Source organism: Thunnus thynnus, chromosome 20, assembly GCF_963924715.1.
Source record: "Thunnus thynnus chromosome 20, fThuThy2.1, whole genome shotgun sequence".
Lineage (NCBI taxonomy): Eukaryota > Metazoa > Chordata > Actinopteri > Scombriformes > Scombridae > Thunnus > Thunnus thynnus.
The window spans coordinates 22,749,070-22,771,856 of record NC_089536.1 but is presented as its reverse complement, the minus strand read 5'-3'; the positions used below and the strand labels follow the sequence as shown (position 1 = coordinate 22,771,856).

Below are 22,787 nucleotides of genomic sequence, written 5' to 3'. Positions count from 1 at the left end.
CTCCCACCAGAGCCACAGAAGACATTATAATGCTGTTTTCACAAATGCTGTTTCCTCATAATGAATAGACTGAACTTCATGTGTATAATTGGTGTAGTGCCCCTTTAATCAAATGAATCATATTATTCACAAGGTTTATTCTGTACAAACACAAAATGTCATATTTACACAATATGTACAAAGATCCAAAGAATTCTGAAAATGTCATTGGAAGGAAAAAAAACTCCATAAAAAGTTAAACATGATGTGTGATTTTTCAGAGGCAGGAAGCTACACAGCCAGCTGGGTGAAGAGGATCTTTCATGAACAACAAATATTTGAACACACACAGATGCTTATACACAAATTTCAGAATTTGTCAGGATATCAGCAAGTTTTCATTTCTCGGTTCTCTGTCGTCTCCTCCTTGAGTCCTTTCCTTCTTCATTCGGCTGATGATTTGTCCGCCTCTATTATTTCCAAACAGGAAATACAAAATACCAACAACAGCAAGCGTGACAAAAATACCCAATATAGGGGTGATCACATGGTGGCTCAGCGGTGGCTCAGTGGCCTCAGGGTGCATAATACCTGGCAAGATAAATTGTTATTAATCAATTATTATTATCTTAACATGTGGATTAAATCAAACTTGTTCTGTGTATGTCCGAACAAGACTTTCAATTTATAAAAATGGATAAAAATAATGCACACATGCACTCATTCACATGCATTTGCTAAAAGAGTTAAAGATACTGAAAGCTACTCACGAGTAAGTGGATTGTTTTGTTGTGTGGTCGTGTCTTGTTTAAATCGTACTTTGATAGATTTTTTAGGAGTGCCACATTCTGTATGTATTACAATGGTGTAATTCTCCTCTTTGATGACATTTGAGATGGTCAGATACACATAAGTCTGAGTGTCCCAACCACAGAAGGGTTTCATCAAGCTACTGCTACAGTGTATGTCGCCATTTGAGTTACTCCAGTGATATTGATCACCTGTACACTCCAGTCCAGGCCTGTAAATGATACTGCAGTTTAGTGTCACATTTTCTCCAGCAACAACCTCCACTGTGTCATTGCACTTCAGTGACATGTTTGCATCTGAAAAGGGGCAAAAATTGATATAATTAATAATTCATTACATAATGCATTTACAGTATACTTAATATATTTTTTTATTTATTTCTGGTACAAGCAATTTAAAAATACCTCCATTTGAAGCACTGCTTTGTAGAATAGTAGCAGCACACAGCAGACTCAAATGTATCCACAAGTAAGACATCCTGGAAGTTCCACTGTTGTCAGAAACTGGAAGAAAGAAACAACGCTACATAACTTTTAGGACAGAGTTTGTTTTTTTGTTTTTGAATTTGTTGTTTGTCTTTAGTGAAATATTTCTTTAAATAATCTAAAATTGTTGGAGTTCTTAGATTTAAGTTTCCATTCAAACAAGTTCATGACATTTTACACATCCTGCTTCCTCGCGCCGTTCTGATCAAAATGATTAAAGGAATACTTTGTGGGAAATATGCTTATTCACTTTCTTGTAGAGAGATGGATGAGAAGATCGATGCAACTCTTAATGTGTACAGTAAATATGAAGCTACTGCCGGCAGACAATTAGCTTAGCTTAGCACAAAGGCTGAAAACAGGGTGAAACGGCTAGTCTCAGACATGTCCTCATGATAAGTTGGTAACTTTTTAAACTGCAACAGTTTAAGTAGTATATTTTAACTCTTCGTCATTTTGGGAAATACAGGCATTTGTATGCTGTTTGTATTTCTTCATTGTGCCCGTCCAAGACATAGTCCCACATATAACCCCCCTGTAAAACCACACGTCATTTTTACACATTGGTTTTTGTGTGGATTAAACAAACAAGATATAATGTGTTAATTAGTGAGCTTAAGAGGTGTTGATAAGCAGATTTTGATACATTTGGACAGAGTCAGTCTAGCTGTTTCCTCTTCCTTCCAGTCTTTATGCTAAGCTAGGCTAGCCAGCTGCTGGTTATGGCATTATATTTAATATACAGACATGAGAGTGGTATTGATCTTCTCATGTAACTTCCAGCAAAAAACAACAAATAAGCATTTTTCCCAAAATGTCAAACTATCCCTTTAACAGTGCATTGCAGATTTGTGGGTTTGAGATTTAATTTAGCTGCTTATGTTACGTTTGAGTGACAGGGTAAAATGTTTGAAACTATTAGTGCTTATCTTTTAATCATGTTTTTTATGTATTTTATTATACATTAAACTTTACAGTGATGGAGGAAATTCTTAGTTCAGAGGTATGGTTGACTACAGAGCAGTTTGGAAAAGGCCTAAGGTCTATTTTTTAGTTATGCTGACTAACTTCTTGCATGAAGTCCATATATGGACTGCATTCATGATATCTACAAACCACTGCATTTGCATAATGCATCATAAGATTCATTCTAAGCTTGCATAATGCATTATGTTTCATAGCTACAGTCATAAACCAGAAGTTTTCTCTGGAAGTGAAACAGATAGTAAGTGTGACATTGTGCAAACAATGAACTGTTTATATAGAAGCAGGTACACTATAATACTGTGTGTTGATCCTGAAACAAGATTCCAAACTTTGAGAGACTGCAACAGAAAGTCAAAGTGGTGACACTAAATAACAGCCTCACTGAAAGAAATGCCTCCAGCGAACTGTGCAGCAACACTGTCACTGCAGCAACTTCCTGAGTCCTGGATTTCTCAGTAAGGCACCAGTTTCCAGGAATTACACACCTTCTTATTCCTACCTTCATGCTTATCTGCCTCCTTAACTACATTAAAAAAAGAGAGAAAACACTCAAAATCTCATCAGGAATAGATTGGATGATGCTATTTAATGTGGTATATCTTCATGTTTTTCAATGTATTGTGTAAGTTATGAACAGCAGAAAGACAGACTGATGAGAGAAGCACAACACATATCTGTACACTCTTATTTTGGTAGAAAAAGGTAATAAAGTGTCATGAAGGAATTAAAACCTGCCATGGCCACACACTGCATGTACTTTAGCTACAGAGAATTTTTACTTGTTTTACTTGTTCAGAATATTATCTTTCATGTAAAATGAATGATTATAAAAAAACTGTAATATTTGACAATGTATGGTGATCATGCTTGTAATGCCTTAAATCTTGTTCATCTTGCATTACCTTTTGCAAGGTTATGATAACAGCTGCAGGGCATTATGCACAAGTTATAATAAATCATTCAGGTCTCATTTAAAAGTGTGGTCAATTGTTCAAATATAATGTGAGCTCTCTCATCAAGTATGACTTCATAAGGGCTTTTTTGTATTTACATTTGTACTGTAAATTGCTGAGGTTGCAAAGAAGCAGTGTGTCTTTTCTTATAATATTCTACTATCTCATACTTGTTAAGGATTTATGATTAACTCAAACTCAAAATGTGTTAACCAGTCACTGCCTCAGATAACACCAGTGGTGGAAATACCCAAGTTCCAGTTTGTAAGTTTGTGCACTTTTTCTATTAACCGTAGACCTGTACCTGTCAGTGGGAAATATATTTTACTGCACTTCATTCATCAGACAACTATTATTACTCGTATCTATTCGTATACAGATTTCACATACAAAACATATGATAAACTTATAAAATATGATGCAATTTAAACCAGTGATTCCCAACCAGGGGTACTTGTACCCCAAGTAGCCCAACAGGTACTTATTCAGTTGCCAGGGGGTACATGGGAAGATTGAGGATTAGCTCTACTAATTTAAAAAAAATACAAATTATGATATGATGAAAGAAATATAATCACATATTTATGTTTGTGTTAGAAATTATTTGCTGATAATCATCATCATCATCATAATCAAATAGAATTACAAATCAGTGTGTTACTTTTTTCAATACATTTATTGTCACAATAATAGTAAGCTACCAGCTACTGCACAGTACACACCTCCTACCAACCTGAGCCAGTTGGAACATCTTAAAGCCACAGACACGGACAAGAACTGTCTCTCACTCAACCAGGTACAACATTACAATGCTGATTACACACAAATACATCAACAATAATAATCCAATAATGTAATACTACTACTACACACTGTGAAAGTGGCCATTCTGCATAATGAGTACTTTTGCTTGATGCTTCTACTATAGTTTGTTTATAGTAGTTATGTTTCCTAAAGAAATATTTTGACTGCATGACTTTATACTTTTACAAACCCATTGTTGTATTGCTACTGTTACTTAAGTAAAAGATATGAATGAAATGCAGCCTCTTAGTGAACTGTGCATATGAATCCATTTAATATCCTCCATATACACATGAATAAACACCTCCTGTGCTTAGACCCCGGTAATAACATCAATAATACGTCTCTCAGAGAGACAGGTGCTTACCTCAGACTACTTCATTCTGATGTGAGACTCAGAATGACTGGAAAGACATGAATGGTGACAGTATAAGATCCAGCTTTAAACGTACGCACTGTACCAGGGGATTTTCCTGAAGGTTGGTGAGACTGGACAGGACAGGACCTGCCAGTACAGATTAAATCAAGAAAGGGTGTGATAGAGAGAGAGAGAGAGAGAGAGAGAGAGAGACAGAGAGAGAGAGAGAGAGAGAGACAGAGAGAGAGAGAGAGAGAGAGAGAGACAGAGAGACAGAGAGAGAGAGAGAGAGAGAGAGAGAGAGAGAGAGAGAGAGAGAGAGAGAGAGAGAGAGAGAGAGAGAGAGAGAGAGAGAAATATTGCTCCAAACAGGGTGAAGGATTGTGAGGACTGCGCAACACTCTATACTTGTATATAACCAAAAGTACTGGACAGTCATTTGCATTGAGACTAGAAAACCTGCTCCAGATTTCAGCAACGTAAGACTATATCAAGTTATCAATAGAACACGTACATATGAATTTGCTCTATGAACATATACATGAAAGAGTCATTTTAATTCATGTAACTCATCAGTTGATTCAGGTGACAGCTGGGAACAAATAATATGCATCTGTAAATTCTTTTGATACTTGAAACTGAACATGAAACTTGTTGTTGGTACAGCAGCAGGTTGATAAAGCAACAATTCAACCAACTCATGTGTTCGGCTGAGGAGGAAGGCTCCTGTGATTCCATGTAAAAAGTCAAAAAGATCAAAGATAACTCTTTCCAACAGGAAGGAAGGACGCAAACTGATTATCTGCATTACTGATTAATCTAAAGTAGAGCAGAGAGAGAATCCATCCCTCATCAAAGTGTGAATAAACTTCAGAGTGATTCATTAACTGCTTGAAGTGCAGAAAAGCAAATACAGTGGAAACCGCTCATAGTGATCACTTCCGTCTAGGTCAAAATGATCATATAAGCGGGTGATTATTATAAGTTGTTTTTCTTTTTTAATTTCTCACTCAGATTACCATCTAATTGAGGACATTTGTCTTTGTTTGATAACTTTAAACATAAAGTTAGGCTTTGCTGACGGCTTCTTGACTCATTTTAAAAAAGACGAGAGAGAGATAGAGAGAGACACAGAGAGAGAGAGAGAGAGAGAGCAGTGGTAGCGAGAAAGCCGGTGAATGGGAGGAATAAAACCTTATTTTCTGATTATTTCACAGAGGTTACAATAATCACCCACCCTGCAGACCTGCAGAGGTGCACCGCAACGCCTGACAACGGTGCCGCAGCTGTCACATCACACACACATCATACGTGTAGTACAGGAGTAAGGTAAAAAGAAAGAAGAATTACTGTTAGTTTAAATTTATTTTTTTTCCCTATATGTTTTTATGTATGAAAAGACCAAAAATGAACACTGTAAGGGGACTATTGATTAATATAAGCAAATTATTTAAATAGCATTTGTATAGGAATGATTCTGTTCCGGTTTCCACCATTAAGTTACAAACAGTAATAAATAATCTACATGTTGAGCTCAATGCTATAATAAATGGATAAATGAATATATTTGTTAGACTAAATGCAGTTTTTGATGGTAGGGGTTGTACAGTACCAGTAAGAAGTTTGGACACACATTCTCATTGAAGTGTATGTGAAGATGTGTCCAAATGTTTGACTGAAGCCACTTCACTTCATTTATCTATTGATCTAAAACCAGTGGAGCAGATTGTTATTATTGGATGTTAAATTATATAGTTTATTGTGTTGGTCCAATTATTTCTGTTCATGTTTTGAGGACATTTTTCAAAGTTCTAGAAACATTGTTTCTTTCCATACTAATGTGTGTGAGGTGCATTAATGATCATCATGGTTAAATGTGGAGAATCTAGTCTTCTGTTGCAAAACGTCTTTTCATATCATATATCCCACTTTTTTAAATGAAAAACTAGCATACACTGTTTTTTGTCAAAGGTATGAAACATGTCAAGTAGTCACAAGTGGTGTGTTTGTGCAAGCAAATTTGACCAAACAATCTCACCACAAGGTCCATTCAATAGCTGTTCTGGAGCTTTTGATTCTATCACATGGTCTTCCTCAGCAGAATTGCAGATCATTGTAGACGATAGAAATTTGCAATGAAAACAAAAAGCAAACTGTCAAACTAAATAACAACAATAATAACAACAACAATAATCCAGCCCTATGTGAGTGTGTGTATATATATATATACACATACATACACACACAGTTGCATTATTCTATCTTCCAACATTCAAAACAAATTATGATGAATCTCACACAGATGTTATTTTTGTTGGCTTTTTGATGATTTTCATTTCCTTGTTGTTATTTAGTTTGACAGTTTGTTTTTTGTTGCAAAAAAAAGATAAAATCATTTCACTTATTCTCCAAATCTTTATGTTTGGCCTGTTCTTGTTTAGTTAACACTATGAAAGTTTAAATTGTTATTCTTATTATTTTATGTTGACTAAAGAAATACTGGAAACCACTTCAAGCTATTGAATATACAAATAAATTGAGTTTTTTTTTGAATCATGAATTAATCCTTTAGTCAAAAAAACTGTGAAAAAGGCCTGTCAAAATGTCCAAAAACCAAAGTAGACATCAAATTGCTTGCCTTGCAAACTCTCCATAACCCAAATCAGATCAGTAAAGATGAATGAGACGACACCGCTCACTTGTTATTAATACTTTAGTGCTCAACATGTATGACATGTATGCTTTGATCTTAAAACAAAAACACAAACAACATATAACTTAAGAATACTAGTCATGGTTGGCTTTGTGGAATGGGAACAAAAGACTTAAAGCAATAATACAATTGAAAACATGTACCATTAAAAAATACTCACTCTGATTCTTCACTGGGACGGATCAACCAAACACTGAGCTGGTAATAAGCAAACATGTGATCAAGTATAATTACAAGATCTTTGACCTCTCACACAACAGCTTTTATTTTCACTATGACTGGTGAGATAAGACTATCACACTGTTGCATAGTTATCAGAGCAAGACCGCTGCTGTGTGAGAACACATTGGCTTGTCTTTCAGTGAAGAACAGTGGACACAACTTTGACACAAACTAAAAACAGCATGTTTCATGTTGGACAGTTTGGACTTGAAATACATTAGACTCCTGCAATGTGCATTCAGTATTCACAAGTTCAGATCATCTAAAAGCTTCTTAAATGTTTTCTTAGTGGCTTATTGCTCTTTAGATTGGCATCAATAAATAGTTCCCGCTTGTTACAGACTCCCTCAAATCAGAGCGTCAGAGCAGCTAGCTGATCAGGAAACCTTGTACGTCATTTTTGTTAGTCATTATCTCAACAGTTTACTGGCATCATAAAATGCAGGTGTGTGTTTTTCCTGGACTCTGGACCCTTATTTCTCCTCAGGCTCAGGTTTGGCACAGGGGATCCACCATTTTTGAACTAGAGACATCACCCCCCTGTGGCCAAATGGAAGAACTGCACCTACTGAGACTTTCAGTTCTCACTCAGTGGTCTGTAGAGCAACATGGTCCTCTACTTGTCCTTCATGGTGCCAGCATGAACGATGAGATGGTCCAAACAGAATCAGGAGCCAACCAGAGGCAGCTCTCATTCCACCTCCATCACGTCTTAAAACTAAATCTGTTTTCCTCTCTCTCACCACTGCATGTGCGGGGGCTGTGTGTGGCTCTGACTCTGACTTCTGTATTGGGTGTGCAGCAGTGTGCCGGCCTGTGGGGAGTCCTGGCCCTGTAGCCAGTCTTGATAAAGGGTGTGCAGGGTGGGGTTGAGCTCTGGGAGACAGACTGGCAGGCTGCTGTAGGTCTCCTCCATCTGCTGCACCAGGGTTTTATCCGTCCGGCCTCCTGCCTCACTCTCCGCCTGTCCACGGCCGCTCAAGCACCCTGAGATTAAAAAAAGTTAACACTGTGGAAGTGGCAGGAAAAACAGAAACAAAGAGTATGACTGGAATGATATTACTGTACCTCCTGGGCAGGATAGCACCTCCACCAGCTGGTACGGCACGCGTCCCTTCCTCATGCGGTGAACAAGGGTCTGGATGTTTCTGAAACCGTAGACGGCAGCAAACTGCAGCAGCGTTTCCCCGTCACGCTCCAGGGTCACTTCCTGGAAGTCACGGTTCCTACAAAACCAACATGAGACAGGTGAGTAAAAAAAATGGACGGATGACAGGACTTCCTAGGAAGCTGTATAGTCTCAGTGTCTCTCACCTGAGGGTCTTGTATGTGATCTCATGGACATCCAAACCAAAGAGCTCTTTGGCAGCATGTTTGAACACGTGTTCAAGGAAGCCTTCTGAACCGCGGCCCTCGTTCCTTACCAGAGCCACGTCTCCAACTTCTCCCAGTCTGCAGTGATAACACAGACTACTGTGACAATGACTCAGTGAAAATATACAATCACCAATAACTATTTAGAGGATGGATGAAATAACAGGAGCCATTACATTAAAAAACAGCATGAAGTAGGACCCTATGAATTACTGGAGTTGATTTTATAACTCTCTGACACAGCCTCCACAAAAACATTTAAAGATCCAAGCATGTATTAACTACCTTCTTGCAATGTATTATATTGCTGTTTTATTGTATTTATTGGGACCATGTACAGTGTTAAACATAAATGTTACCATTTGATGCACTGCACCAGCTGTAGTTTATGTGTAGTATCAAATATTATCAATACATGCAAAGTTGTGTTTTTTACTTAAACTGAAACATTACTGAAATTCAAAAGTAATATTCATATACTGAATAATTAAGCTTCTTACAGTGTATTGCTTCTCTGGTAATCATCTAAACTTGCTGACTGAGACTGCAACTAAAGATCATTTTCATTATTCATTAATCTGTCAATTAGTTTCTTGATTAATCATTAATCGTCTACAAAATGTCAGAAAACAGTTCCAGAAGTTATCCGATCCAAAGTGACATACAGTATACAGTACAAATGACTTCCTTCGTCTGGCCATCAGTGCAAACACAAAAAATACAATCATACAAGACAAAAAAGCAGTAGATTGTCATATCTGAAAGGCTGGAACCAACAAATGTTGCACAAATTTGGTACTTTTGCTGGAAATTGACTCAAATGGTTCATTGATTATCAAAACAGCTGCCGCTTAATTTTCTGTGATCAACTCATGGTTTTAGTTCTATTGCTGATTTCACCCTTTCTTGTCCTGAAAGATCTAATTTTTCGAATTATATCTCATGATTATTTACTTTGATGTAATCACTGTAGTTGACTACTCACATATGGTCCAGTGGAACCGAGTCTAGCTTCTCCACTGAAACCTTCTTCTGCTCCATCAGGTAGTAGATCTCCCCTGAAACAATTAATACAAATTACACAAGCTATCATATACAATTGTAAAGTATATACACACTCACTTCCAACTTTCTTTTCACATTAAGAGACCCTTTACTATGTGCGGAAAGGGGATTGTGGAGGTTCTGTGCACATTTAGAAAATGATATATAATCACCATCTTCCTACAGTATGAGACACCAAACCTCCAGGTAGTAAAAGTTACCAAGGGGTCCAAATAAACTTGAATAAGCATTTGCATCTCTATTTGGCCCAGGGAAGCAGTGTAAAAGATAAAGAGGATTGAACCTGAGGTGAGGACACAGTCCACATCCCTGCTCTCCAACAGACTGTTGTAAAACTCCTCTCTGACGGCCTCCAGCTTCTTATCAAAGCAGGGAGCCACCACCACATGGTAGACCTTCTCTGGACTCAGCTTCTGCTGGGAGACAAGGCAGAAGGAAAACAACATAATATGGCAGATCTTGTGCAGAACCTTGTGTATTCTTTTGGAATATTGAAAACTGAGTATTGAGCAGAGTTTAACCTACAGGGGTTTCTAAATGTTTTTCTGCAATGGAGTCAATAAATTCAGTGAAAAGTCCAAAGTGTTTTGCGACTGCAGAAATGGACCATGGACTGAATCAGCTGTCAACAAGCCAAGAAATACTGCTGTCACAGTGATGAGGAACTCAAAAAGACAGTCTGAAAAATGCTAACTGCCAGAGAAAATAATTTTGATGGTTTCCCAGAGCCTGACAGGAGAGTATGTCAGTATGTGACTGATACACAAGCTACGTAAATGTTAGCAGCCACACATTTCTCCATTTTGTATTTCTCTGTTTAGTGTCGTTGTTGCTAACTTCGGGGCTAACTCGCTTTTTCAGCAGTCGGGGAAACAATAGATGTGACTTTTGTTGGTCTTGACAAGCTGCTGCATTTATTAATTGAAACGCCATAGTTTGTACTGTACATCTATTGCCAGGTCGACAACTTACTGCTAACCTTTTCCTCTACTCTGCTCACATTCACTGTCACTTTTCTGCCGCTCGCTCTCTCACTCACTTACACACTACCCTATTCCTTAAAGGGAACTACGCTACGCTATTGATTTCTGAATGAATGGGTATTTGGCATTATTTTTGACATTTAAAAATATTTTTTTTGGCCTGGCGGTTCGCCAGACCTGTACTATTACAGGGGAAACACTATACGATACGAGATGAATAAATCCCCGTTGTCATCTTCGCCGCCATCTTTACTGTACACACCTGCAGATCTGCATTCTGGGTGCACTCTTCTAGTTGGTTTGTATGACAGTTTCTTATTTTTTCATCTGCCCAAGCTTTTTCATCTATTAACCCCAGCTCCTACCAATACTGCCAATGTGTCAACAACTGTTAGTACTGCCAATAACAGTGCTGCCGTCAAACTAGAGACCTTTGACTGTGAGCCGTGACAGTAAATGCTCACCTGCTGTTTAGAGAAGTAGTCTTTGACCAGACAGCCCATGATCTGCTGGGGAGACCTGGCTGTGCAGATATGAGGGGTGACCAAACTGCCCAGGACACGCTCTGCATACCGAATCCACCCTGTACACAGACACAGACACACACACACACACACACACAGACACAGACACACACACACAAACAGATGTTACATTGTTAAAGGAATCCTTGTCCTATTGCGGTCCAGTTTCAAATGTTTACAATTTTAAAGCAAGATGGTGCAGTAAAATAAGGTTAAATTTACACGAAAAAAGCATGCACGCATGGACGCGCGCGCGCACACACACACTATAACAAGCCTTATACTGAACATCGGTGATTGATAAATCCCATACATTTCTTTAAAGGTGATAGAGCCAATTCAGACTTTCCACTGATAGACACTGTGGCAAAATTTAAAAACTATACATAGAATTTAAAATAGTAAATAATAATAAAAGAACACAGAATCAACATGAAAATTACCATGAAATGTAATAAATATAGAACTTGTGAAGCACTTTTTGGCAGATTCCTGTAAAAATACACATTTGTCAAATTTCTGGAGAACTAAATACTTTCCTGACATTTATTGCAAATTCCCTGACCACACTTTATGAGCAGTGGCATTTCTAAAAACTGAATGAAGGGATGTCAATGATAGGTCCTTGCAGGGAAAAAAAAGAGTTCAAAATAGTTCTTTACTCTTGCTGTTCATATCTCTGATGAAGGGAGTGGTGGAAGAAGAGCTTTCTATCTTTCCCTACCAGCACTCCAGTGCTATCTCTACTTCTAAAACAAGCTCTAGGGGCCTGACGAGCAGCAGGTTTGAGTAAACGGTAGTTCATTAGGCCAGAAAATCAGTCTGGCAGGTGGGTAATGAAAAAGACGACTGAAGGAGGAAGAGGGTTTTACCTGGGCAGGAGGAGGTGAACATGGGCAAGGCATGGGAGTCGTGGTGTCTCCTGCGATACCTTTGAATAAACTCCTTTTGACTCTCCAAGATGCTGAAACCTGCTGCCAGAGTGGTGTCGAATACATACTGCGCTCCTGCAAGAGAAAACCCAGAGAGAAGAGAGACAGTGAGAGAGAGAGAAGTGGGGGAGAAATGTCGAACATCTATGATAGATACCGATGAGTAGGTGGTAGTTTCTCCACACCAGCAATAAAGGAATGTCTCTAAAGTTTGCAGAAAGACAAATTTAAGATTTTTTAAATGGGAAAATGGGAATTAAGAGTAATTAAAAAATTAAAAACAGGAGGAAATCATGTGAAATCAGTTAATTTCTGATTTTAAAAAAGTTGGAAATTGGTTATTCCTACATCTGATCTGGACAAATCTTGACTTTATGACATGCTCACATACAACCAAAAACAATCTACATGACCTCTAATACATGTATGCACTTCAATACTTCTTCATGACAGCTCACCCAGGCTCTTGAGGAAGCCGCAGAGTTTATGGGTGGCCTCAGTGATGTCCAGACCGAACTTCACAGCAAAGAAAGGCAGGGACTGCGGACACACCGACGCCACCAGCACCTTGTGCTTCGTCACGTCACATTTCTGACAGGGACGGAGAAACAATGGGGATTAATAGAATGTAAGGTATTTGTCAAAGTGCAACAAGACAACTCCTTGACTTTCTCAGGTTTCAGAGATCATGTATTGTACCTTGTTGAGGGCCAGAACTCGCTCCACTTCCTCCAGGCTCTGCTGAGAGATCTTCAGGCTCTCCTCCTCTGACAGACAGCCATCACAGGACAGGCAGGCACTCAGCAGCAGCTGGGATCCATCATTCACCTGGGGGGGAATGTAGACATCAATGTTAGGTGTTGAGCCCAAACACAACCTGAAGAGGATTGATTTTGCTAGATCAACTGATAATAAAATTAATAAGTAAACAGACATTACCTGTCCATTGACTTCATCTCTCTCCTGTTGTGAGCTGACACCATCATCACTCTGTTTCTTGTTGCACTGTGAGAATAAAAAAAATCATGATTAGCAAGAAACACTGCAGATTCAGCATGTATATATTTTTTCCCCCAGACAACACAGTGATAATAACAGAAATTCACCTGTTTGGTGCAGTTCTCACACTTCTCCTTGCGCTTCCCTGTGTTGACCTCTGACATTTTCCTTGGTGGTATTCTGTAAATTGAGGGTGATAAATATAGACAGTAGCAGCATTAGCATTTTCTCACAGCATGTTCCCTCTGCAGCAGTAGCATGATGACTGTGCCTGCAGCCTGCTGCTGTGTGCTGTTTGGTCAACTCCACCCTCCTGTGACTGTCCCACCGTCCTATCACAACCAGCCTGCTTATCATAAACACAACAGCCTTATATTAGAAAGGTGGGAAGCTGGCAATGAACACAAACTAGTATCCTGTCATTAAATTTTTAATGGTTCACGTTAATTATAGACACAGTGCCAACATATAATTATAGTTTATGCAATCATGTATATTTCTTGTGCTAAATTGCCCCCTCCCCGGCACTGTTTACGTCATGCATGAGCTCAGGCAATGTCTAATGACAATAAAAATTGAACTCAAAAACAAAAACAGCCACAAAGCCCATTATATCACATCATGTTCGCATGAAGGGGAAAAAGACAAGTGTGGCTGGAAGCTATAATTCTGTAAAAACACACTAATAGTATAAATACAATGTTAGTCTCCCATGATGTAAGAGACAGAAAAATATAGGGACTACTTTATCATAGCTCTTGATAATTATAGCCCCGAATGTGTAACGTTTATTAGCTACGTAAGATTTCATGTTAGCTATAACTACGTGATTTACAACTGCTAGTGCGTTACAGGCCTTTTCTTTATGACGGCAGTGACTTTAATCACTCTGGTGGCCTTAAATGTTTAACTGACAGTCCCTCTGGTTAAATTACAAGGTCGAATTTTGAGGTAACTCACCGGACGGTTTGTATTTCTCTGCTCTTTCAGACAAAGACATGTAAAAACATGCAGAGGACAGTCAGAGCAGGTGAACCCCGGCAGCTAACCTACTCGGCACTCTTTCAATTTCAAGGAAAGTCCCCTGTGGACGGCGTCACTGCCACTACCCTCCGCCGTTATTTCATAATCTACAGAGCACTGATTTCAAAATTGTTGGGGCTTTCAGTATCGAAGCCAGTCATGTCTATGTCGTCTATGTATGTCCGACTCCATTGTGTACCCCGGTGAATGCAAACGCATGCGCACACGAGGGGGTGAGCTGCTCCGGAAGCACCCGCATTCTGCGAAGACCCGCTCTACTCTGCCTCTGATTGGCTTTAATCCCTAATTCACACACACGAAAAGGCAACGACTACTAGCCAATCAGAGGCAGAGTAGGGCGGGTCTTCACGGAATGCGGGTGGAAAAAAATAAGGCGCTCCTGAAGCGTTGACTTCAGTTTTTTTATTATTTTTTTTTATTAAATCCTGCTCAGCGGGGGTCTTAAAAACATAGTTATTTGCACTTTGTCACTGCACAAAATTAATAAAATATTATATTTACAGGGTTAAATATCCCACGAAATAATGTACGTTAATTTTTCAAAGAATGTGACAAATCAAGAGGAAAATTTGGTTACTGTCAAAGTAACCGACTAGTTCAGTTCATTCTAAATATAGCATGTAGCTGTTGTGAAAAACGGAAGGTCTTCTTGCGTAATAAACAGACAACACTACCGAATAGATGTTTTTTTCTCTTAAAATGATGCATTTTGAGCTTTTATTTCGAAGGCGGCGTGAAAATGCGCTTATCCAATCAGAGCAGACGCATCCAGGAAGGAAGTATCAGCCATTCAAGACAGTTGTTGAAATAATATTAACAGAACTTCCTTATAATTCAGTGCACGTGTTTCATCGTACAAATGCTCTTTTGCTAAATCTGCCATACAAAAAATTTGCGGGAAGACCAATACGATTCAGGTAAGTGATGCAAAATGTCTCATATTTGTTATATTTATTCAGTCCTGGTGAGACAGTGGTGTGGTCACATCCCATCAGCAGCAGTAACAGCAGCAACAACAGCATCCTGTCGGGTTCTCAGCTGAAACTAAAGGGTTAGTTCACTAAAATCACAAAAGAGAATCTATTTACCCGTCTTGCCTCTAGTGATAATATGGCCACGGGTTTTATTATTGAGATAATTGGTTACTCTGGTTGATCCACAGAACACAGTGTCAACAATTTTCAGTTTTGGGATTATTTCCTTGGTAGAAAATAGTCCCAGTGTAAAATAATGTCGCCAAGGCGTGTCAGATCATCCTGAGTAAGAGGGACATTGTTTCTGAAAAGACCATGGCTGGAATAACTTGCTAGAGGCCCTTGGGGAAAACTACTACTACTGACCCCCCATTTCTCTAACGTAGAATACTGATTAGGGCTAGATTTGCTGTGGACATTTGATTTAAACACATTCATTTAGGGATATGCAGTATACAGGAGAAACAAAAAACTGAAATAATGTTTTTTTAAAGAAAAAATATATACATACATGTAAACATATGTACCAGTAGTCCCACATGTATAAACTTAGTTATATACATTTACAAACATACAAGCATACACACACATCTACTGTACATACCTTCATACAAAAATACCCAAGTATACAAAACAACAAAAACTAATCCTACTGAAATCCCCATCCTCTTCCAACCCCAGTCGGGTAAGAAAGAACTTAATATATGTGTGTGTGTGTGTGTGTGTGTGTGTGTGTGTGTGTGTGTGTGTGTGTATATATATATATATATATATATATATATATATATATATGTATACACAAGTGAACCAAAAAAGGGCTTAATAACCAGACCAGAACTTTCCCACATTTTATTTTTCAGTCATTGAAGCAGCACAAATTAAACTGCATTCACCTGTCTTGTGTTGGTGTCTCAAATAAAATGAAAACTGTCTGCATGGCTAGATACTACCACGGATCAATGAGAACATGTATTTTTTGTAATTTGGGTGAACTGACCATTTAATCTATCTATCTATCTATCTATCTATCTATCTATCTATCTATCTATCTATCTATCTATCTATCTATATAAGCATCAGGTAATCTTGGCTTGTATTTATCAGCAATAATCTGATATCTCTGGCTGACATAATAGCTACTGTTCACCATAGGTAAATATATGAAGTGCTAGATTCACATGTATGGCTTCTGTTCAGATGGGGTACATGACAGTAGAGGAGCACAGCTCCAACCTGCTCCACCTGAAGAGATCCCCAGGCATTCGTTCCTGGTCTCTTCTTGTCGGTAAGTGTGTATATATGTGTGACTGCTACTATCCATACTCAAAAACATGAAATCAGCCTATCCCATGTATACGTCCAAACTATCTGCCGTCTCCCTGTGTTACCTCCAAAATGATAAGCCTCATTTTTAATTTCAGGTATAGCATCTGTTGGGCTGGCAGCTGCATACTACAGCTCAGGTACACAAACTGAATAAACATGATCTTTTAACCAATTTGCATCTTTCCATCATCATAATGTTCCGTATTTACTTACTGCACTGCATCTCATGCTGCTTTTCCTTTTGCTGCATTTGTCATGTGGACCACACAGACACCATCTTGTGGAAGCTTTTCTACGTGACCGGCTGTCTGTTTGTGGCCATGCAGAACATGGAAGAATGGGAGGAAGCTGTGTTTGACAAAACCAAGAACCTGATTGAGCTCAAGACCTTAAGCTTGTACACTTTAGTCCTGACATTAAGAAGGAAGGGCCACGAGAAAGGTCAGTAATATTAGTATATAATATAGTAATACAAGTTATTTGAGAGTGCAGTATCTTAGGTCTTCTTTTTTTCCTCTTTCTCTCTCAGTTGTGTTGGACCTGACACATCTGCGTGATGTCTGCGTCCAGGAGGAGAGGGTACGTTATTTGGGGAAAGGCTATGTGGTGATGTTGCGGCTGGCTACAGGGTTCTCCTACCCCCTAACTCAGAGTGCCACACTGGGGGGACGCAGGTAGATATCTTCTGCTGACAGTACCAACCTATAATATATAATATAATACATAACCTTCAAGATTTTAGTTATATCAATGCTTATTTGGATTCCCATTATCACAGGGCACCAGCTACTCTTTCTTGGGTCCAAAAAATTCTACCTCGAGTGTATGATGAACATGCATGAATGTATTTACAGTGTCTGCCCACAGATATTATTATTGATTATTAAAGCTAAACATTAGGTGGAAGTAAAAAGCAAAACAAATATCTTTAGTGAAAATAACACAAGATAACATCCCCGTTGTCTTCCTGTTCCATCTGTTACGTCTCAGCGATGTTGAGGCTTTAGCTACACTGCTGAAGCGCTTCCTGGGACTGGAACAGCTACGGCAACGCAGGCATCAGGAGGAAGAGGCAGAGTATGGAGAGGAGGAAGAAGATTCTTTGGAGAGCAGTGATTCAGAGGATGAAGCAACCGGACTCTGATCTCTGTGTGACATACAGTCTTACTGTAACTTTGGGTGGATTGGGTTAGGGGCATTATGGCATTGCTAAAACATGACGGAGAGTGCAGTTTTAGCGATGCCATCATTACATGTTATACTTCAAGCATGTGCATGTAAAACCAAGGATGAAGCTTCCTTCTGTGTCTCCTTACAGACTTCTACCCTTTGTGTGTTTGATATGTCAGGTGAGGTTAAGGCAGTCTAGGGAGACAACAGTAAAACATTTTTATTTAATTTTCTTGTCAACTGGAACGAAACATAATCCAATTACATGTTTTGTCATGCAGATGTTTCATAGATTAATCAAAGTTTTCTAAAAATAAGTTCCAGGGAACATATTAAAAGAGACTTTTTCTTTCATTGTAATGTAAATGTAGTTCTTTCTAAATGAATATCGCGTCTTAGCTTTTTTTGATCTAATTATTATTTGAGAATACACTCCAGATTACAGATTTACCGTGCCTTCCTACTGAACTCTAATAAGTGTTTATGTGCCTACGTCAATGGAAAGTGCTTTTCCCACAGTTTCCTGGACCACCCATTTGATAATCACCTTTTGCATGTTTATTCATACCCAGCTGGCAATCCGCATGAATGCATGTGCAAACTGTAATCAAGCATGAAAGGTTTTCATGGTGTAATCAAGAGTGAATTATGTGTGAAATGCTTTGGCCTATTGCTGTCCTGTCTTTTAACATTTCTATACTTTTTGTGAACCAAAGATTGAATCTCAGGTGAACCTTTTGGTGCTGTGGTCAAACTCTATGTAGTTTTTTGTCTGAAAAGTGTATTAAATCAGGGCTGTGTCACTATTGGCTGATGGAGGTAAATGTTCAGTGTATGCTTCTTGAAAAGGAAATCAGAGGATTTTTGGTTAACTGTTGGTTTTAATTGTTTTTGTTTTCTTTGATACATTTGCAGGAATCATATAAAACAGTTTTTTATGTAAACCCCAAGTCCACTCGTGATATTTCTTCCTTTTTTTGCTACAATTAGTGCAATTTACATACATTTGTTAGCTTTTGGGGAAGCAGAGAATTACACATTAAATCACTGTTTTCAGAAAGTCATCAAAAAAGCAGTTTGATTCTGAGCAGGCACTCTATTCTATGGTACCATCTCCTTCACACAGGCTGCGATTTCATCAGTAATCCTCTGCAGAGGAGCCACTACAGGGCTAACATGCTCCTGTATCCACTCCTCGGCTGTTGAATCCGGGTAAAGATGAACCATCTCCCCTCTCACTTCCTCCACCTTCTGTTGCAACATAGCCAAATACCTGAGGAGATGAGATGAGATGGGATTTCTGTAAGAAGCTAATCAGAGTTCTGAACAAATTTCACATGCAGAGATGCTCTCAGAGAAGAGATGCTGTGCAGGGAGAGTAGATGTAAGAAATGTATACTCACATTGATGCTTGGGTGTGAATCTGCAGGGTGATGAGAGGGGTTACCATCTTCCTCTGTCGGTGGTAGGGGCTGAACCATCCTCTTACCAACCTACAGTACAGTACAGAGTTATTCAGCCGTCTTTGTAGATAGTAATATAGGAGCATATAAGAGCAAATAAGTGTATTTCCCAAATTAACCCCTTACCCCTTTAAGGTAGATGAGTCATTAGAAATTACATTTTGTGATCACTGCATTAACTTACATGTTGTTTTCAAAAAATCTTATGTCCTCTGAGTTAAGCAGTGCCTTGAGCTCCACCATTAACTCAGCCAGCTTTCTTCCTGGGAACAGTAAGGCACCATCAGCAGCGCTAAAAGTCACATGAAACAAAATCCCGTAAACATGAAGATACATATATACTATTGTATATACTATACTATATAAAACAGTACCAGCCCTCACCTCCCTATTTCCTCTATCTCCACAGAGGTGACACCCAGCCTCTCAGCCACTTTGCTTTGAGCCTCAGCACTTAACTGGCCATGGATGAGGGTTTGGAGACAGGCTGCTAGTGATGGAAGAGCCACAGGCATCAGCTCACACAGCACTGACAGGTGGTCATACCTGGAATTGAAAACAACAGACCATGTCAACAACTATCCATTCATTGCACATAAACACATAAACTGAAACTGACTAAATCCAGATTCCTGTACTGCAAAAGGATAAAGATTTTCTACCTTCCACCATTCCATAGCAGCACCCAGTTATGTGTTGATAAGGTTACCTTGTCTAATAACCCACATATGGAGACATGGAGAAAATCCTCTGAGTCTTACCTTTGCCAGCCTGTGATGGCGATGCCCTTCAGATTTATACCAGCAGATATAGAAGCCGCCACCTTCAGCCACCGCAAATGGTTCTCCAGGTGCCTCTGTGTACTGGGTATGCTGGTGTAAACACTGGTGGAGCCTTTAAAGGAGCTTGCCGCCCACAGGTCTACCATACCAGCACAGTAGTACTTCTCCAGCAGAGACACTGAACAAGACAGAGTAAACATCACTATAATGTTACACAGCTGCAGCTCCCCAATTAGACAATGGAGATATTACAGATTATCTGACAATGCATAAAATCTCTATGTTTAAAAGTTGATTTCCATCATATACAGTTCCTACCAGCTTTGTCCACGTCCATATTAGGTTTGTAGTCCCACAGCATAGGCTCGACGAGTCCTATTAGACCACTAGCTGTCACATGGATAACAAAACAGAAGACGGAATGAAAACTGTCAAATCAGGAGACATTTTGTGATTATCATTATATCATATCATATCATTCCACCAGGAATCCTTCAGCAGTCCCAGCAGGTCTCCAACAATATAAGGAATGGTTACATTTTTATAATATTTCTATTGTGTAAATAAATCCAAAACTGGTGTATGACTGTTATTAGTAGTTTTCACTGTCTACCATTACTATCCACTCATCTGGACTTCAAATCATTTTCTATAATTCCACATGAAGTCATAAATTACATCAAAATACTTCTCAGATGCAGTTTCTTGGTGAGAGCTGTATTTCTTCCTCACCTTTCAGTGTATCCTGGTTCATTTCTCTCATCATATCATCCCATATTATGATAGTCATATGAGGCCACATCTCCTTGATGGCTTTGGCCATCTTGGTCACATGACTCAGGAAAAGTCCCTCCACTGTGTGTCCACGTAAAGCCAACCACAGTTTGGACTCCTCACCCTGACCCAACGTGTACACCTTGAGGAATGAGAGAATTAGTGATACTATAATAATGAATATACAACTAGTCGACACTTGACTAGTCCTTACCTCATCTGCTCCTATGTGCAGCGTGTTTAGACCTGGATGCAGCTCCACCACCTGCCTCAGCATCTCCATCACTAGCTTCACCGCCTCCTCTTTGTGGGGATTCAGGGTGCCCACACACTGTGCCAACTCCCTCAGGTGCCACATGTGCCGATGCTTCAACATGAACTACAACAGAGAGCATGCACTGACTGCGCTGAACTCCATCTAAAAATTGAGTGTTTGTAGCTTACAAACATTTGTAAGCAACAGTGGGATGTCTGCCTCACCTCCATGTGGCCAAATGTCTGCACAAGCGGGATGACCTCCATGCCCTTGGATCTGGCAACTTCCTGCATGGTTAATATCTCCTCCCGGCTGCAAACAGAATATATACCGTAAACAGACATAACTGATTGAAATTCCTGAATCAAGGCATTTTTATGGCACATAAAGTATCATCTTTGTCCCACATAGAAAGAACAGTTTTATTACAGCATCTCACAACAAAATTAGTCTGATAAAAATAAACAACCCCATAAATACATTCAAGGATGGAATAAGCAATGACTGATCTTTATATCCCAAACAGCACCTGTAAGCAGGCTGTGTTGTGGCCTGCAGCAGCTTCAGCTCACCCTCGTAAGGGAACATGTCCTCGTACTCCACCAGTAGACCATTGGCTCCCAGCTGAGAGAATAACTCGATCAGCTGAGGAGGGGAAACACACGTTAGTGGACAGCAAACATAAACATGTTTGAACACAGACAGGTGTTTAAACCTGAGCTGCAGCAGATCACATAAGTGCAGCTGTCGTCTCACCTTGTAAAGGTATTCTACTCTTGGAGGGGCACCTTTTAAATCCAGGTGAACCAGTTTCTTCCCTTTAGGCCAAGGTGGACAGTCCATTCTGCCTTACAGACTGTGAGCCTGAATGAAATAGCACATTACAAACAGGTGTGTGTTAATGTTTGTGAATGACTATTAGATAAGTTGACTCACCAGAACAGTGGACACCAAGCCAGAACCAGTGATATGATATTAGAGAGGACTGACACTGCGAGGATGGTGTTGTTGTAACGTAGATCACCTATTCTGCGCATCTATCGATCGCTCATATACAGTGTAGGCAATCGATTATTTCTGTCTAAGCGCACAGAGCAATCGATGGAAGAATGCATGCTGCGAGTTTAACGATCGTGTAGTCTAGGTGAGCGCATCAAACACAGGATTATACGGCGATACCGCAGCCTTTGTGCATGCAGGGTGTACCTGGACGTGGTCCAATGAAAACGCTGCTTTCTCTTCAGGATAGCTAATCAGGGTGGCCGATACACGCCCACCAGGAAGTGGAGAGGTTCAGGTGGTGGTGGCGGGGTGTATAATATGGTTAGTAGGCAAGCAGAGAGTAGACGTTGTAGACGTGCATGACCGTGTTTTCTAAATGCTACGGAGCAGAAGTTGTGAGTCGAAATGGTGCTACCGCGACAGAGAAATGCGAAGGGTTCGAATGCCACCGAGATAGAGAAGAAAATTAAAAGGTGAGTCAACAAAAACAAAGGTGTGTGTGTGTGTGCCAGTTAAGGTCTGTCACCATGAAGAATGAGGTCGTCACTAGCACATAGCTACAAAATATTGTCCAACTGGTATAATTTACTATACACGCAGACAGAGGCTAAAACATACTTATGCTACATTTGTGCTTCTGGTCACCATCTCGTGATATTGACTTGGTGCTGATAATGTTTTCCACGTTATCACTGGCACTTTACATACTATATCACATTCTCCTGTTAGTGTTGAGGACGAAACGCGACCACATTTGGATATATGAGGCAATTAATAAAATTCAAAACCATGAATATGTAAATATATT

At 39.4% G+C, this 22,787-nt stretch overlaps 4 protein-coding genes across 9 annotated transcripts in view; 2 read left to right on the top strand and 2 right to left on the bottom strand.

The window, feature by feature from the left end:
* The window catches only part of narf (nuclear prelamin A recognition factor), a 37,218-nt gene extending 22,764 nt beyond the window's left edge, over window positions 1–14,454 (bottom strand). Inside the window, exons 1-15 of one of the 4 annotated variants that reach the window (XM_067575726.1) lie at window positions 14,149–14,454; window positions 13,296–13,368; window positions 13,129–13,194; window positions 12,889–13,017; window positions 12,648–12,780; window positions 12,130–12,264; window positions 11,198–11,316; window positions 10,034–10,166; window positions 9,671–9,743; window positions 8,626–8,763; window positions 8,380–8,537; window positions 6,415–8,298; window positions 1,194–1,292; window positions 750–1,085; window positions 84–570 (exon numbers count right to left, since the gene is read on the bottom strand). In XM_067575726.1, the coding sequence (XP_067431827.1) occupies window positions 8,051–8,298; window positions 8,380–8,537; window positions 8,626–8,763; window positions 9,671–9,743; window positions 10,034–10,166; window positions 11,198–11,316; window positions 12,130–12,264; window positions 12,648–12,780; window positions 12,889–13,017; window positions 13,129–13,194; window positions 13,296–13,352 (1,389 nt within the window). In that variant the 5' untranslated portion in view covers window positions 13,353–13,368; window positions 14,149–14,454 and the 3' untranslated portion in view covers window positions 84–570; window positions 750–1,085; window positions 1,194–1,292; window positions 6,415–8,050. Of the gene's footprint in view, window positions 1–83; window positions 571–749; window positions 1,086–1,176; window positions 1,293–6,414; window positions 8,299–8,379; window positions 8,538–8,625; window positions 8,764–9,670; window positions 9,744–10,033; window positions 10,167–11,197; window positions 11,317–12,129; window positions 12,265–12,647; window positions 12,781–12,888; window positions 13,018–13,128; window positions 13,195–13,295; window positions 13,369–14,148 lie in introns of those variants that run through there. The other 3 variants (XM_067575730.1, XM_067575729.1, XM_067575728.1) reach the window with 3 other exon arrangements.
* Window positions 14,455–14,993: 539 nt separating this feature from the next.
* cybc1 (cytochrome b-245 chaperone 1) lies at window positions 14,994–18,511 on the top strand. The gene is made up of 6 exons (XM_067575608.1): window positions 14,994–15,149; window positions 16,404–16,491; window positions 16,628–16,669; window positions 16,803–16,973; window positions 17,062–17,206; window positions 17,523–18,511. Exons 2-6 carry the CDS (start codon window positions 16,404–16,406, stop codon window positions 17,674–17,676), a joined length of 600 nt encoding a protein of 199 aa, XP_067431709.1. The 5' UTR covers window positions 14,994–15,149; the 3' UTR covers window positions 17,677–18,511.
* Window positions 18,512–18,563: 52 nt separating this feature from the next.
* hexd (hexosaminidase d) lies at window positions 18,564–22,122 on the bottom strand. The gene is made up of 12 exons (XM_067575604.1): window positions 21,915–22,122; window positions 21,734–21,841; window positions 21,507–21,622; window positions 21,202–21,289; window positions 20,936–21,100; window positions 20,680–20,863; window positions 20,266–20,337; window positions 19,927–20,125; window positions 19,550–19,711; window positions 19,350–19,457; window positions 19,106–19,195; window positions 18,564–18,975 (listed from the first exon to the last, which is right to left on the bottom strand). The coding sequence occupies exons 2-12, from the start codon at window positions 21,818–21,820 to the stop codon at window positions 18,804–18,806; spliced, it is 1,443 nt and encodes a 480-aa protein (XP_067431705.1). The 5' UTR covers window positions 21,821–21,841; window positions 21,915–22,122; the 3' UTR covers window positions 18,564–18,803.
* A 17-nt stretch (window positions 22,123–22,139) lies between these two features.
* The window catches only part of ogfod3 (2-oxoglutarate and iron dependent oxygenase domain containing 3), a 32,198-nt gene continuing 31,550 nt past the window's right edge, over window positions 22,140–22,787 (top strand). For all 3 annotated transcript variants that reach the window (XR_010924792.1, XM_067575605.1, XM_067575606.1), the window contains exon 1: window positions 22,140–22,452. Coding sequence is in view for 2 of the 3 variants with exons in the window: in XM_067575605.1 (XP_067431706.1) it covers window positions 22,385–22,452 (68 nt within the window). In the remaining variant the exon portion in view is untranslated. The remainder of the gene's footprint in view (window positions 22,453–22,787) is intronic.